Source organism: Astatotilapia calliptera, chromosome 10 (genome assembly GCF_900246225.1).
Source record: "Astatotilapia calliptera chromosome 10, fAstCal1.2, whole genome shotgun sequence".
Taxonomy (NCBI): Eukaryota; Metazoa; Chordata; class Actinopteri; order Cichliformes; family Cichlidae; genus Astatotilapia; species Astatotilapia calliptera.
The window spans coordinates 12,459,625-12,471,620 of record NC_039311.1 but is presented as its reverse complement, the minus strand read 5'-3'; the positions used below and the strand labels follow the sequence as shown (position 1 = coordinate 12,471,620).

The 11,996-nt window shown below is 38.4% G+C and overlaps 2 protein-coding genes across 2 annotated transcripts; one reads left to right on the top strand and one right to left on the bottom strand.

Moving 5' to 3' along the window:
• Positions 1–4,534: 4,534 nt before the first annotated feature.
• LOC113030390 (mannose-P-dolichol utilization defect 1 protein-like) lies at positions 4,535–8,575 on the bottom strand. Its single transcript, XM_026181803.1, has 7 exons — positions 8,355–8,575; positions 8,057–8,122; positions 6,287–6,419; positions 5,971–6,056; positions 5,215–5,330; positions 4,985–5,095; positions 4,535–4,894 (listed from the first exon to the last, which is right to left on the bottom strand). The coding sequence occupies exons 1-7, from the start codon at positions 8,443–8,445 to the stop codon at positions 4,772–4,774; spliced, it is 726 nt and encodes a 241-aa protein (XP_026037588.1). The 5' UTR covers positions 8,446–8,575; the 3' UTR covers positions 4,535–4,771.
• A 1,011-nt stretch (positions 8,576–9,586) lies between these two features.
• LOC113030391 (transmembrane 4 L6 family member 1-like) lies at positions 9,587–11,996 on the top strand. The gene is made up of 5 exons (XM_026181805.1): positions 9,587–9,775; positions 10,191–10,256; positions 11,210–11,346; positions 11,433–11,619; positions 11,713–11,996. Exons 1-5 carry the CDS (start codon positions 9,599–9,601, stop codon positions 11,719–11,721), a joined length of 576 nt encoding a protein of 191 aa, XP_026037590.1. The 5' UTR covers positions 9,587–9,598; the 3' UTR covers positions 11,722–11,996.

Sequence of the window (11,996 nt, the reverse complement as noted above, 5' to 3'; positions counted from 1 at the left end):
TAAATATCACGAAAGCACCTCACAAAACTTGCAACACGCCGTAACTCACCTCAGAACGTTAGCACGTCTGAGCAGTATGCCTCACGTGATAGAGCGGCTGTGGCATGCGGGACCTGTCGGTGCTCTGGATAGCATTTGGAGCTTCGCTAGCAACCCGGCATTTCATCTCCGACAAAGTTATCCCCGAGAGAAGTAAAGCAAGTGTGTAAGTTCATCTCTGAATGTTTGTAAAGCATTCCTGCGTTAAGCTTAACAAACGATATGGAGCCCTGCCTCTTCTTGCTGCTACTTCAATCATGAAACTGCTTAACGATCAGCTGATCGGCTTTTCTGTCGTGAGTCCGTGTCTCTAGTTTGCTTTTGGCCCACTTTGCACCAGAAAGAGGAAACCAGCGGCTGAACAACAGAAGCACGTTTAAGCTTGATCAGCTGTTGTTAGAATGTATTTAATCTTACTTTCTACTCCAGGATCTTTTTCTACGTAGCTGACGCTGGTAACTGTGCAGGGGCGGATCTAGCAAAGTTTAGCCAGGGGGGCCGATAGGGCATTAACAGGGAAAAGGGGGCACAAAGACATACTTTTCTTTCTTATTCTCATTTAAAATGTCAAGCTTTTAATAAATAATTATCTGACACCCAAAGTTTTAATTTGATGCAAAATGAATAGAAGTCCATTACTGTATATAGTAACTATTAAGTCTAATATATACCCTAGTAAGCTATAGTACTTTTTCCTTTGGGAAGGTACCATCTGTGCAGTCTGCAATTTTGTTGAAGAAAGATGTTGAATCTATTTAATATTTCTTGAAAAATAATTGATTTCTGTGCATTTTTTTCACACTGCATCAAATTAAGGTTGATTACGTCGATTAAGCATCATGAGGTGGAGCGTGAGGGGTGGTTCCCTATTTTTTATTTATTTATTTTTGTTGTTGCTGGGAGTTGGAGCCCTATTAGTTAGGTTGCTTAATATTTATGCTAAGTACTCTTTAAAATACCAGAATAGGGAGGATGGTGTAGGTTTAAGTTTATTAGATTGATCAGTATTGCTGAACTATGAAACATTTTTTTTGCATACAGGTATAACAGAATAGCTTTAGTGTAGTTGTTGTTTTAAACTTGAGTATGAACTTATACAAAATGCAGCAAGATATTTAAAAAACAGTTTTGTTGATTAAAAAACACTATATCGGATTCATATCGGTATCGGCAGATATCCAAATTTATGATATCGGTATCGGTATCGGACATAAAAAAGTGGTATCGTGCCATCTCTAATTGATAGGTGTACTAGGCAGCAGTGCGGCATATCCAAATACTGATGGAACAATTTTAGGGTGGATCAAAATATAATGGTGCTGTGGTCTTTGCATGGAGCCCAAAGGGAACATGGATTCTTCCACATCTGTCACTTCAGTGGTTTCATGAGACTTTCTGTCAAACAAAAGTTGTGCCAAAAGTTGTGTCATTAACAATTACCAATCCAGCTCGATTTTATTACACCGCAGTTCAATACCTTAGCTTTTAGTTATGATAAAGTCAGATTACAGCAAACTGAGCTGTTTGAATGCAAACCTGTATTTGGACTTTTCTCTACAGTCTCAGTAAATAGAAAGATTAGTTGATAGTTTTAGGAAAAAAAACTTTAGAATTGATACAGAGGCCTTGGAAAGGGAGCGATTTGATGCTCAAACACTATAAATGCAAAAAAAACGTATATGTATCAACACTTTTGTTTGGAAATCTTTCAGCTCATTTCTCTGTGTCTCTATTATACGATATTTGCCAAAGTTTAAACCTCATGACAGTTCTAAAAGTTATGTGTTATCGGTCATTTCATGGAGCAGCTTGGTTCAATTTCATGAATGTTAGAAAATAATTTTCCAACATGGTTTTTTGATATGTGGAATGGAAGTGAAGAGCAAATAAACTCAGACTTTTATTGTCCAACAGTGTGGTGGTTACTTACTTTGTTCAACAGTGTTGAAAATGTAAAATTTCCTGTGTGTTATTCTCAAACTTTACTGCATATGTCTTGTAGTACATTTATGTCATTTTCAAGATTTCCCACCATTGAGCAGCAGCAGCAGCTAGCTGGAGTTTCTTTTCCTTAAAAGAGATTAACTCACCGCTACATTGAAGAACTGGTAAAGTGATGAAGTTTCCCATCAGCTGGTAGAGAACAGAAAGTGCTGGACAAAATTTCTTAAATGACAATATCGCTCTGCTTGGCAGGTGACTTAAGAGGACTTATGAAGAAGTATGCTAACGTTTTCTAATTGGTAATGTTACAGTAGTTATTACTGGATATTTTTTTCTGCGTGACTTTCTTTGTGCATGACTGGATGTTAGTTGCACCTCCAACTGGAAGTTAAGGTTAACCTTTCTGTGAATGCCTGATATCATAGTTATGAAAATCACCTGTGTCAACCTGCAACGTGACTCCTACTGCAGGAAGTAGAGATAATTATGTGTACACATATGAAAAGGGCCTTTGGCATAAGGATGACTGAAGGTGGCGTGTCTTTAATACTGTACACTTTTACAAAAAATGACTGAGAAAAACAGTTGACCAATATTTCACAGTTACACAATACTGTGCAAAAGTTCATGACAACCCTTATTTCTTCATATTTTGCTAGTGAAAATCAGGAACTCGCATGAAAATCCAGTGTAAAAAGCAAAAATAGAGTTTGTACAATTCTAACCTCGTCCATACATATTGATGATCTGAACTAAATAGAATATCGAATTTGATTTCATCTCTTCATAAGACCTGCTGCCACTGATTTTTAGTCCAGTCCTTGTGTAGTTTCGGATACTTATCACATGCAGAACTGAAAATGTAATCTACATGATACAGTGCCTATGCAATAAAATGAATATAGCAGAAACATCCTGCCCTCTGAAAGATCGAATTAATGAACACAGATGTTCGATCAAAAGGCTTGATCTAACCAGCCCTGTTGCAAGACACTTCAATGATAAACATCCAAATTCACCATTATTGTTTCTATGCATTGAAGCCATTAAACTAAACCAAAGAGGTGGTAATATTAACTTTATCCAGAAAAAAAGCATTTTGGATATTCCGCTTTAAGAGTCTGCACCCCAGAGGTATGAATGAGGATTTTTCTATCAATGAGTTTTTGTGAACTGAACCTTTTTTATGTTTTTATTCTAATTTTATCGGTTAAATTATTCTCGCATGGGTAATGTTTATTTAATTAATTTTATTTATTTTTTCAGCCAAAGGAGTAGCATTCTAGACATCTCATCTTAACTCTACATTTTAGAGATTTTACATTTTAGAGACATAAACTAGGACCTTTTAACAAATGTGTTCCTATGGGTTGATGTCCTCTTGTTTTTTAATTCAACTGCTAGATGAACCTCTTTTTATTATTAAATACTGCCTTGTCCCTTTTTTTTGTGTATTCATAGTATTCTTCTTATGTATTTCACACATGTGTTATTTTGAGACAGGTGGGGATTATGTCTCCTCCCCTCCTCATCATTAATGATCTAGTCCAGTATTTACTTTTGCGTGACTTAACCAATTAATCATTACCTACCTGTTATATGTCATCTGATCTATCTATGAAGTTTTGATTGGTTAATTTTAATTTTTTTCTTTTTCCTATCTTGTATTTAAGCAATTTTCTACAATGTTTTACTATGACCCTGATGAAGGCCACAAGCCGAAACGCGTTGGTCAGTTATTAAAGTTGTTCATCTTCCCTTAAGTCTTGCTGGAGTTCCTGCATTGTGAATTCTTTCATCCTCTCCATGCACCTTGGAAGTAGGTGAAGTTGTGCCAGAAATTTTTGCTGTAGTTTCAGATACCTCAGCCAAACGAAAGTCTTCCTATAAAAAAGGGATGAGTGGCTCAAGTGTTCAATTTGCACTACATTTAAATCCATACTGAAATAAGGAACCTCATAAATTATAGTTATTAAATTGTTTATATAATAGGTTTTTGTGTTCTGTTGTAAAATAGTAAAGTTAGGAAATAACTACCTGAACAAAAACAAACACTGGTGGCTAAAAATACCTGAAGATCAAGTTAGATTACTGAACACTGTAAATATCCTGCAGATATGAACTTAAGCACTCTGACTGTGAGCTTACTGTGCGAGTGCCTCGGGTAAAGGGTACAAATTTTTGGAGACGCTCAAATTACAACACAAAATAATGAAAATATGATCAATATGTGATACCAACAGGAAGAGCAAAATCTATCACAAAAGTAATGTTTTTCTATTTTGTAAAACATAAAAGTAAAAAAATAAAAGTATGACCATATGAATATTCCTGTAATCTCAAAGTAGGGACTAATAAGTGATATTCCAGCAAAAGCTTCTGTATTTGTTCTCTTCAGCCCACTTTGAAATGGTTTGCGGTTTACTCAGCGAGTTTAATCTGGTAAACTTTAGTTTGATGTTGATGCAAATTTGAAATGGCTCAACAGAAAGACACAGAGCTGCCAGATTACTTAAAAATATTTTGTCATAGCCGCAGACAGTGAAAATTGTTTCTGTGAGAATAAAGTCATTTTATTTGAATCCCTGGTGGTCAACAAAGTATTTTTTCTATCCCCTTAGGTCACAATAACCTAAAACAGACATAATATTTCACACAAAACACGTGACAGTGGCATTTGGACATATTAAAAAGGAAAAATCTGTAAACATTTACTGCTACTTTGGCTCCGTACTTGACAGGCCAACCTCAGGCACAATATAATAACAGGCAGCATCATCACTGTGCTCTACACTGTCTTCTTTGTAGTGCTGACAGCGTCGGCCTTGTAGCAGAGGATCTGAGCCAGAAGGACACAGCTGAGACAGGCTGACAGTATGTGTGACAAACTCACAGGAGAGTTTCCATTTTCCTATAAAAAAAGTTTCAAGTTGTTCCAGTTAGTATAACCACAACTATGCGGTTGTGCACATATGTCTGCTAGTAATTCTTAACTGCATACCTGTAAAGAAACAAAGGCCACACCCAGACAGCCTGCAAATGAAAGCAACACTGACAGAGTGGATAGTTGACCCGTGTGGCCGTTGTGATAGTTTGTTGTAGCCTGGAGAACCTGTAAATAACAAATCCACTAAATGTGTTCACCGTGCACTTAAAAAAGAAAAATTACAGTTCAGTGATCACATTTATCATAGAACAGCTCATAAATGAGGCAAGTTGATAAGTTGCTACCTTGCTTGCAATGAAAGCCGCCAAACTGGAGGCCTGTATCACTGAGATGACTGCTGCTGCTGCATAGGAGCGCAGGAGGAGCATTACACCACAGAGAGCAAAGAGGAGCAGAACTCCTGCAACAGAAACAGAAACCACAATTATATATGAAGAATACAGCAACACCACAAGGTGGCGCTATTTGAAAGCACAGCCACCCTGTCCTTGAGGGACTTTGTTCAAACCCTACAATCACTACATCACTGTGTTGTTTTTTCCATGTTCAGATATAACAGCTCCAAATATAACACTTGGAGAATCTGGCTGATTCTGCATGACCACAAAAAACACAGAGGTTCTTTAATGCAATTCAGACCCTGCATGACCGCAGCTGATTCCTTAAAGTGTCACTCAAAGTTCATTTCTGTGAAGAAGCAGCCAAGTGCTGGAGATTTCCAATAGTTTCACATTCAAGTCATAAATATCATGCCTTAACCCGCTGATTAACTCCTGGAGTCAATCCAGATCCGGGCATTGTTTTAATTAATCCTTTACCCCTGAGAAATAGGGCCAAAAAAAAGCAACTGTGTGTTAAATCTCCAAAAATCAGTATCAAATTGAAAACATAAAAACTGGGGGACACTGTCTTAACTGTCACTGTCACCGCTTAATTATTTGTATTAGTGTGGAGGGACCTGCCTGCCTCGGTGAAAGTATGTCATGTTGGACTGCTCTTTGTACTCTGCCTCTGCAAAATCTGCAGATGCATGTGCTCACCTCGGACCGTATCACCGCGATAATGGAGGATGAGGAAGACGATCGCCACTGTCTGGGCAAGCATGAAGAGCCTATCAGCCCAGGCACTGTTGAACAGTTCAAGTGAAATACATTTAAGGTAGCACAGAAAGAAAAGGTAAAAAAATTAAGTCACCCACTGTGTTTAAGTTGAGAGGATTTGGGGTGTGCCTATGCAGGGCTTGAGCAAGTGAGTCATGCATGATGAACAGACTGAGAATTTGAACTTGAGTGGTGTAAAGCATGGCATGAATGGGAAATCCTACGAACGGTGTGATCTGCGCATCAGCTTACTTACAAGAGTGGGAAGTTGTTGGCCATAGCGTACACAACAGGACACGAGAAAGCATAAAGCTGCAAGAAGAAGGCGCTAAGACTCAGACCCTCTGCACTTCCTCCCCATAACATCTTTATCAACTGAGGCAGTTGTGCTGCATGGAAACAACAGGGAATCAGGTGACATTTGGTCATTAGAGGAGAAATTAATGGTCCATATCTGGACCAACATGAAAAAGACAGAAAGCACTCATTGCAAGTCAAACATCTGAGTCAGTCAGCGTCATTCTAAAATTGGGCCAAAATGCAGACGCAGAGAGGTAAACTGAAATAAAGAAAAAAACGAGCCGCTTATCAACTGTTTGCAGGTCGTCATAAAAGCAACACACGAAGTCAAAATGGGGAAACTCAAAACGATACACTAGTGAATCATAAAGCTTGAACACACACACTGGGGGGAAGTGAACAGAAACTCTGATAAAGGACAATCACCTCTCTGTGTGTGATTGAGGCAGAGAGGAGACACGTGGGGGGGACACAACTAATCAAGATCACACAGGAGGAGACAAGGAAGGCAAAACTAAAAACAAAACATAAGGAACAACTAACTAGGTGAGATAACTAATCGAGGGGAAGAGTTTTTAGACTAAATGTGCTAAAAACACACAAACCAAACATGAACATTAAACAAACTAGGAATCAAAGAGAATATTAAAACCTGAAAGTCTAAAATCTTAAAAATCCCCAGGACCACACAAGTGGAATGACCTGTGAAAGTCAAGGATAAATGTAGTTCTATAAATAAAGGAGGGAAACTGAAAATATTTTGTCTTTTTTGGTAATATGAGTAACAGGGTTGTATTGGTCAAAAGGACACACTCAGTGTGGTCACAAAAGACTAGAAAAATACTGGCACTGAAATTTGGTGTACCCATGGTGTTTGTACGTGGGCTTGATCATGTCTATTTATACTCTTCATTTCCCAGACTAAAGAGGTTACAGTAAGCAGGTTGCGCATGCATTCTGGGACACAATTATTATTATATTAACTAAAATGGACCTATGTCAACAAAATCAAAACAAAAAACAAGCAAGCAAAGAAAAAAGTGGATTTACTCAACTTATTTTGGCTTATATTAAACATGTGAATTAGTTTTAAAAAGTTGGGAGAGTAGATAAAGATGCAATTTTGGTTTGCAAGAGGCATATGCATTTTAAATAGCATACTGGAACCATTTGTTCAGCTAGATTTACATTTTGCATCAGAGCAGTGTTTTATGCTTAAGAATTTTGTGCATGGATTATTTCTAAATTCATGGGTGGGACTGAAAATGTCCTGCAATTCTGATTGGCTCACCTGTACTGAGAGCTTCCTGTGACAAATTTAGAATTTTTGGAACCGTCCCCCTAAAAAAAGCCACATGGTAATAACCACATAAATACGCAAATATTCATGTGCATTGTGCTGTGGCATGAATCCGTTTCCCGCCGTCATTTGTTTCTGCATTTTGCATGAAGACGACATGCTAATGCGGTGGCTTAACCGCTTGGCCAGATGTTATCTGCACCAGCAATGAGGGAGTCTTACAAAATGTTATGTTGATTTGATTATTATCCATCATGATTATCGTGTAAAGGGAGGTTAGAGGGAGGAAAAATGCGATTGCGTTAGTATGTCTTTTCTTGTTTTGTTTCTTAAATGTGAAACTGCCCTGTTAATGAACCTCGTTTGTCATTGATACAGTATGCTGTGATCTGCTTTGAAACACATGATTAAATCACAGCGTCTTACCCAGGAATGTGTCCAGTATGATCCAGAATCCGGCAGTTTTGTTTAGTACGAACTTTAGGCATGGCACTGTAACACAAAAGAAAACTCTCAGACAATGAAGATGTACCTCCACGTCAGATCTCCAAATAAGTTTGCACTGTAGGTGGCAAAAGGCAAAAAACCCCCAAAAAACCAACATCTTTACTTTCCCTCGTCCCCACGCACCCTCTGCCCAGCCCCCGCTATCACTCATCTGCATCTGGAAAAATTAAGTTTCCATTTCACCCGGTCGGTTGAAAGTGTCAGCCGGAAGCCTCACCGTGAAAGTGAAAGTTCAGGAAGAGCTCGTAGTAGCATTTTTCTGGCATTAAATAAGTTACAAGAAACTCTTTGATGGTTGACGTGGCCATAGTGGCTCAGCCGTAGCCGGGAATGATCATCAGCAACAGGGGGAGTGGTCCAAAGGTTTCCCAGTGTTTACAGTGGAGTCCAAAGAGGATAAAGAGCCAGACGTTTGACCTCTGAGATAAAACCACAGTTTCCAAGAGAAAAAAAATGTTATCCAGCTTTTGTAGTCTTTGTTGTAATGGCAAAGAGGTTACTATAATTATGGGATGTTTCTGGAGAACTGCACAGTTTGAACATAACTGAATTCAGTTGTGTGCAAAGTACTTAACTGACATCTACTTCTCATGCTCTGCTAAAAGCTCTGAAACAAATTTCACATTTTTTATTTCATAGCTGAGCTACAACAGTGTCTTCGTAGGAGAGGGCATTATCTGCGGGTGTACTGGAGGGTTGACCAAAACATGTGACGTACTAATCCTGCTTGTAGCCTCCCACACATCTGGAATTCCGATTACAAGAAAGCACAGAAAATCTCCCCAAGTATGAAAAAACAGACTACAATCATATCTGGTTTTCATCCCAGGGTGTTCTCGCTTAAGAGTAGCCCATTTTTGTTGGGGGAGAAAATCAGATAGAAAACAGTCCTAAATGAGGAGGTGCTGAGACTTCGGAGTAGTAGTTTTTATTATTGCTCTTTGTTGAGTCTTTGTAGCAATTTATTTTGGTATCAAAAGTAGGAAGCCTCCCGCTGGTGAAAATTTGATAACTAAATCAACAAAATGTGAGTTTAACAGATCAGTGAAACAGATAAAGGCTGTAGATTTTATATAAATGATCACAAATTTGTAGAGGTTTTATGCCCAGGTGTAATTAGTTAGGCCTTTTGTTTTCCCTACAGCGGATACTTTGAGCGACCCTACCACTGAACCATCATCATTATGACACCACCATTAAGAAACCTGCGATTTTCACAGGGGATGAATGTTCGATAAAGACGTTCAGTTTTGGCTCAAAACTACTCTACCAGCTCCCTATTTTTAATAAAATGAAGCCACCAATGCAAATACGCTTCAAACGTTTTTCTTTTTCATGTAGGACGTCTTTCCTCTCAAAAAACAGAAGACCAAAAAACCCCAAAAAACAGGAAGGATGTGCACTAAAACGTGATGAACAGAAAGTCTTTAATCACAGTTGGTTAGTTTTCTCTGTGACAACATGTGTACTGGAAAATGCTCGCGTATCATTGCCTATACTCTGTACCCGATGGTGCTTCTGTCCATCATCTGCAACATCGTGCTGTTCTTCCCCGACCTCAGCACAGAGTATGTGAAAAAACAGCACATCACTGGAGAGGTCATGTACATGGGGGGACTCATTGGAGGAGGTTTATTGGTGAGTTTTCACTTCTCTTATGTGCTGGATTGTAAGGGTGGGAGCCAAGTCTTTATTTTTATTATTATTATCATTATTATTATTATTATTATTATTATTATTACATCTAATAGATGGTCTGATAGATGGTGTAAACTATAAAATATATTGTAAAACCTCAATTTGAACAGACTATAAATGGTTTTACAGAATAGTTTACTCCAAGTACAGATTTTGTGCGTTGGTTAAAAGAAAAAAACAAAACAAAAACAAACAACAACCTGGAATTTGTTTAATCTAGAAGCTCTTCAAATCTTACTGAAAATTTGGTGCTATTTAAAGGCTTAGAGTGGCTGAACTTAACTTAAGTGCTGTTGAACTGGTTTCTTGTTGATGATGCATGCAGAGTAGTTTAACTCTGTGTGTACCACCACAGGTTTTCATGTCAGCACTTTCCATTCACTTGACTGGAGAGCACGGGTGCTGCGCAAATCGCTTAGGGGTGAGTAACTTTGAACACATTTCTGGTGACAGGTACGTCTCAGTAACTGGTAAAGGAATTGTAGTTAAATGACTACTTGCAAGATCAGGAAGAACTGCCAAAGTCTCTATATAAAGGATAAAAAGTGTCCTGTATTCACAAAACCTTAAAGGCCTTTAAGCAAAAACTGCAACAAACAAAACAACAACAACAGGGGACAGTTTTCAAGTACACATGGGGGCGCTATCAACATCATCGCGTTCGAAGAAAAATGATTGTACTACTTGGATTGTAACACTTGGATACTTGGAATTCAAAATTATCTGGAGGTGATAGCATCATGTGGTGCGACTGCTTTGCTATAAGATATACTGGTAGGATGGCAGTATGAGGAAGGACATTAAAGCAGATATATTCAGTTCACACGTAAGTGTTTACGGGTGTGCGACCAAGCGGAGAGACACTTCCAAAAAGAAGAAATATGTTTGGTGTTGTATCATTATTACGCAATATTTAAGTCCATGTGAGATAAGACAGCAAATTACCACAAATACTAACTCAATTCATTTCTTCTTCTTTTTTGCCAAACAATTTGCCAAATTAAACAATAAGCTTAACGAAAGATTTGCATCGAGAATAGAACAATGCAATGACAGTTAAGCAAAACAAAACACCATTATGACATGCACATGCATGCACAACTGTGAGTCTTGACTAGAAACTATTATCTTGTTTTAATAATAGAGGTATGTTGGGACGTCAGTCTGTAGTTCGTGATAGGATAGGAGCTAGAAAGGACATTGGACAGTTATTTGGCTTTTCTTTCTTAAACTTATAAATAATAGTTTCACACAAATCTTAGAAGAACAGAGGTGAAATATTAAAAGCTGCTCAGAATTCACTGTTAATACCAAATATCTTAATCTGCAATAGAAATGTTTTTATGACCTGTCATTGTCATTTAACTCTGGCAGATGTTCCTATCTATTCTGTTTGCTGCACTGGGTGCGGCGGGTGCCGTTTACAGCTTCATCGCAGCATTTCTTGGCTTAACAAATGGCCCCCTCTGCAAATCTGAAACCGGTGATTGGCAGAGACCTTTCCAAAGCAGGTGACAAGCAGAAGCAGTTTTCCAAAGACACTTGTTAAAATCCTCAATAAGTTCTGGTTGCTCATAAACCTCTTTTCTTCACGCAGCAATATGACCTACCTGACTGACTATAAGTCGTGGGCGAAGTGCAGTGAGCCAAAGAATGTGGTGCTGTTCAATACTGCGCTGTTTATGACTCTGCTCATAGCCAGCTGCCTGCAGGGGTTGCTCTGTGCCATGCAGATAATCAATGGCCTTGCCGGCACTCTGTTTGGAACCTGTGACAAAAAAGAGGTGAGGTAAAAAGACCACACATTGATGTTTCACATAAGTTACACTCACCAGCGGCTCCCTCGTTTTATTGATGTTTGTTCTTTCAAATTACAGCATGCATAGGTTTCTGATCAGGAGGCTTTTGACTGTTTGCATTTACGCCACATCTGAAGAGGAGTCTAAAAGAAGTGTTCCTGCCTTCAGTACATCTGTAGTGTATGCTTGCTCTAAAAGTATTGTTGGGGTATTTTAATATGCTTGAGGCTGCTGTTACATACACACATTAGCGTCCGCTGTGAAACGAGTACAGTATTGCAAATAATTCACGCTAATCATAGAGTCAGATATTAATAAACTGCTTGAAAATAAATGCTTCTGGTCCACAGCTACACATTTGT

Coding starts and splice junctions, on each gene's coding strand:
- LOC113030390 (XM_026181803.1), bottom strand. CDS start 8,445: ATGGCCACGTCAACCATCAAAGAGTTTCTTGTAACTTATTTAATGCCA. Junction 5,331..5,970: donor TCGCGGTGATACGGTCCGAG/GTGAGCACATGC, acceptor TTTCTGTTGCAG/GAGTTCTGCTCCTCTTTGCT. Junction 4,895..4,984: donor TGGCCTTTGTTTCTTTACAG/GTATGCAGTTAA, acceptor CTTTTTTTATAG/GAAAATGGAAACTCTCCTGT.
- LOC113030391 (XM_026181805.1), top strand. CDS start 9,599: ATGTGTACTGGAAAATGCTCGCGTATCATTGCCTATACTCTGTACCCG. Junction 10,257..11,209: donor GCTGCGCAAATCGCTTAGGG/GTGAGTAACTTT, acceptor TAACTCTGGCAG/ATGTTCCTATCTATTCTGTT. Junction 11,347..11,432: donor CAGAGACCTTTCCAAAGCAG/GTGACAAGCAGA, acceptor TTCTTCACGCAG/CAATATGACCTACCTGACTG.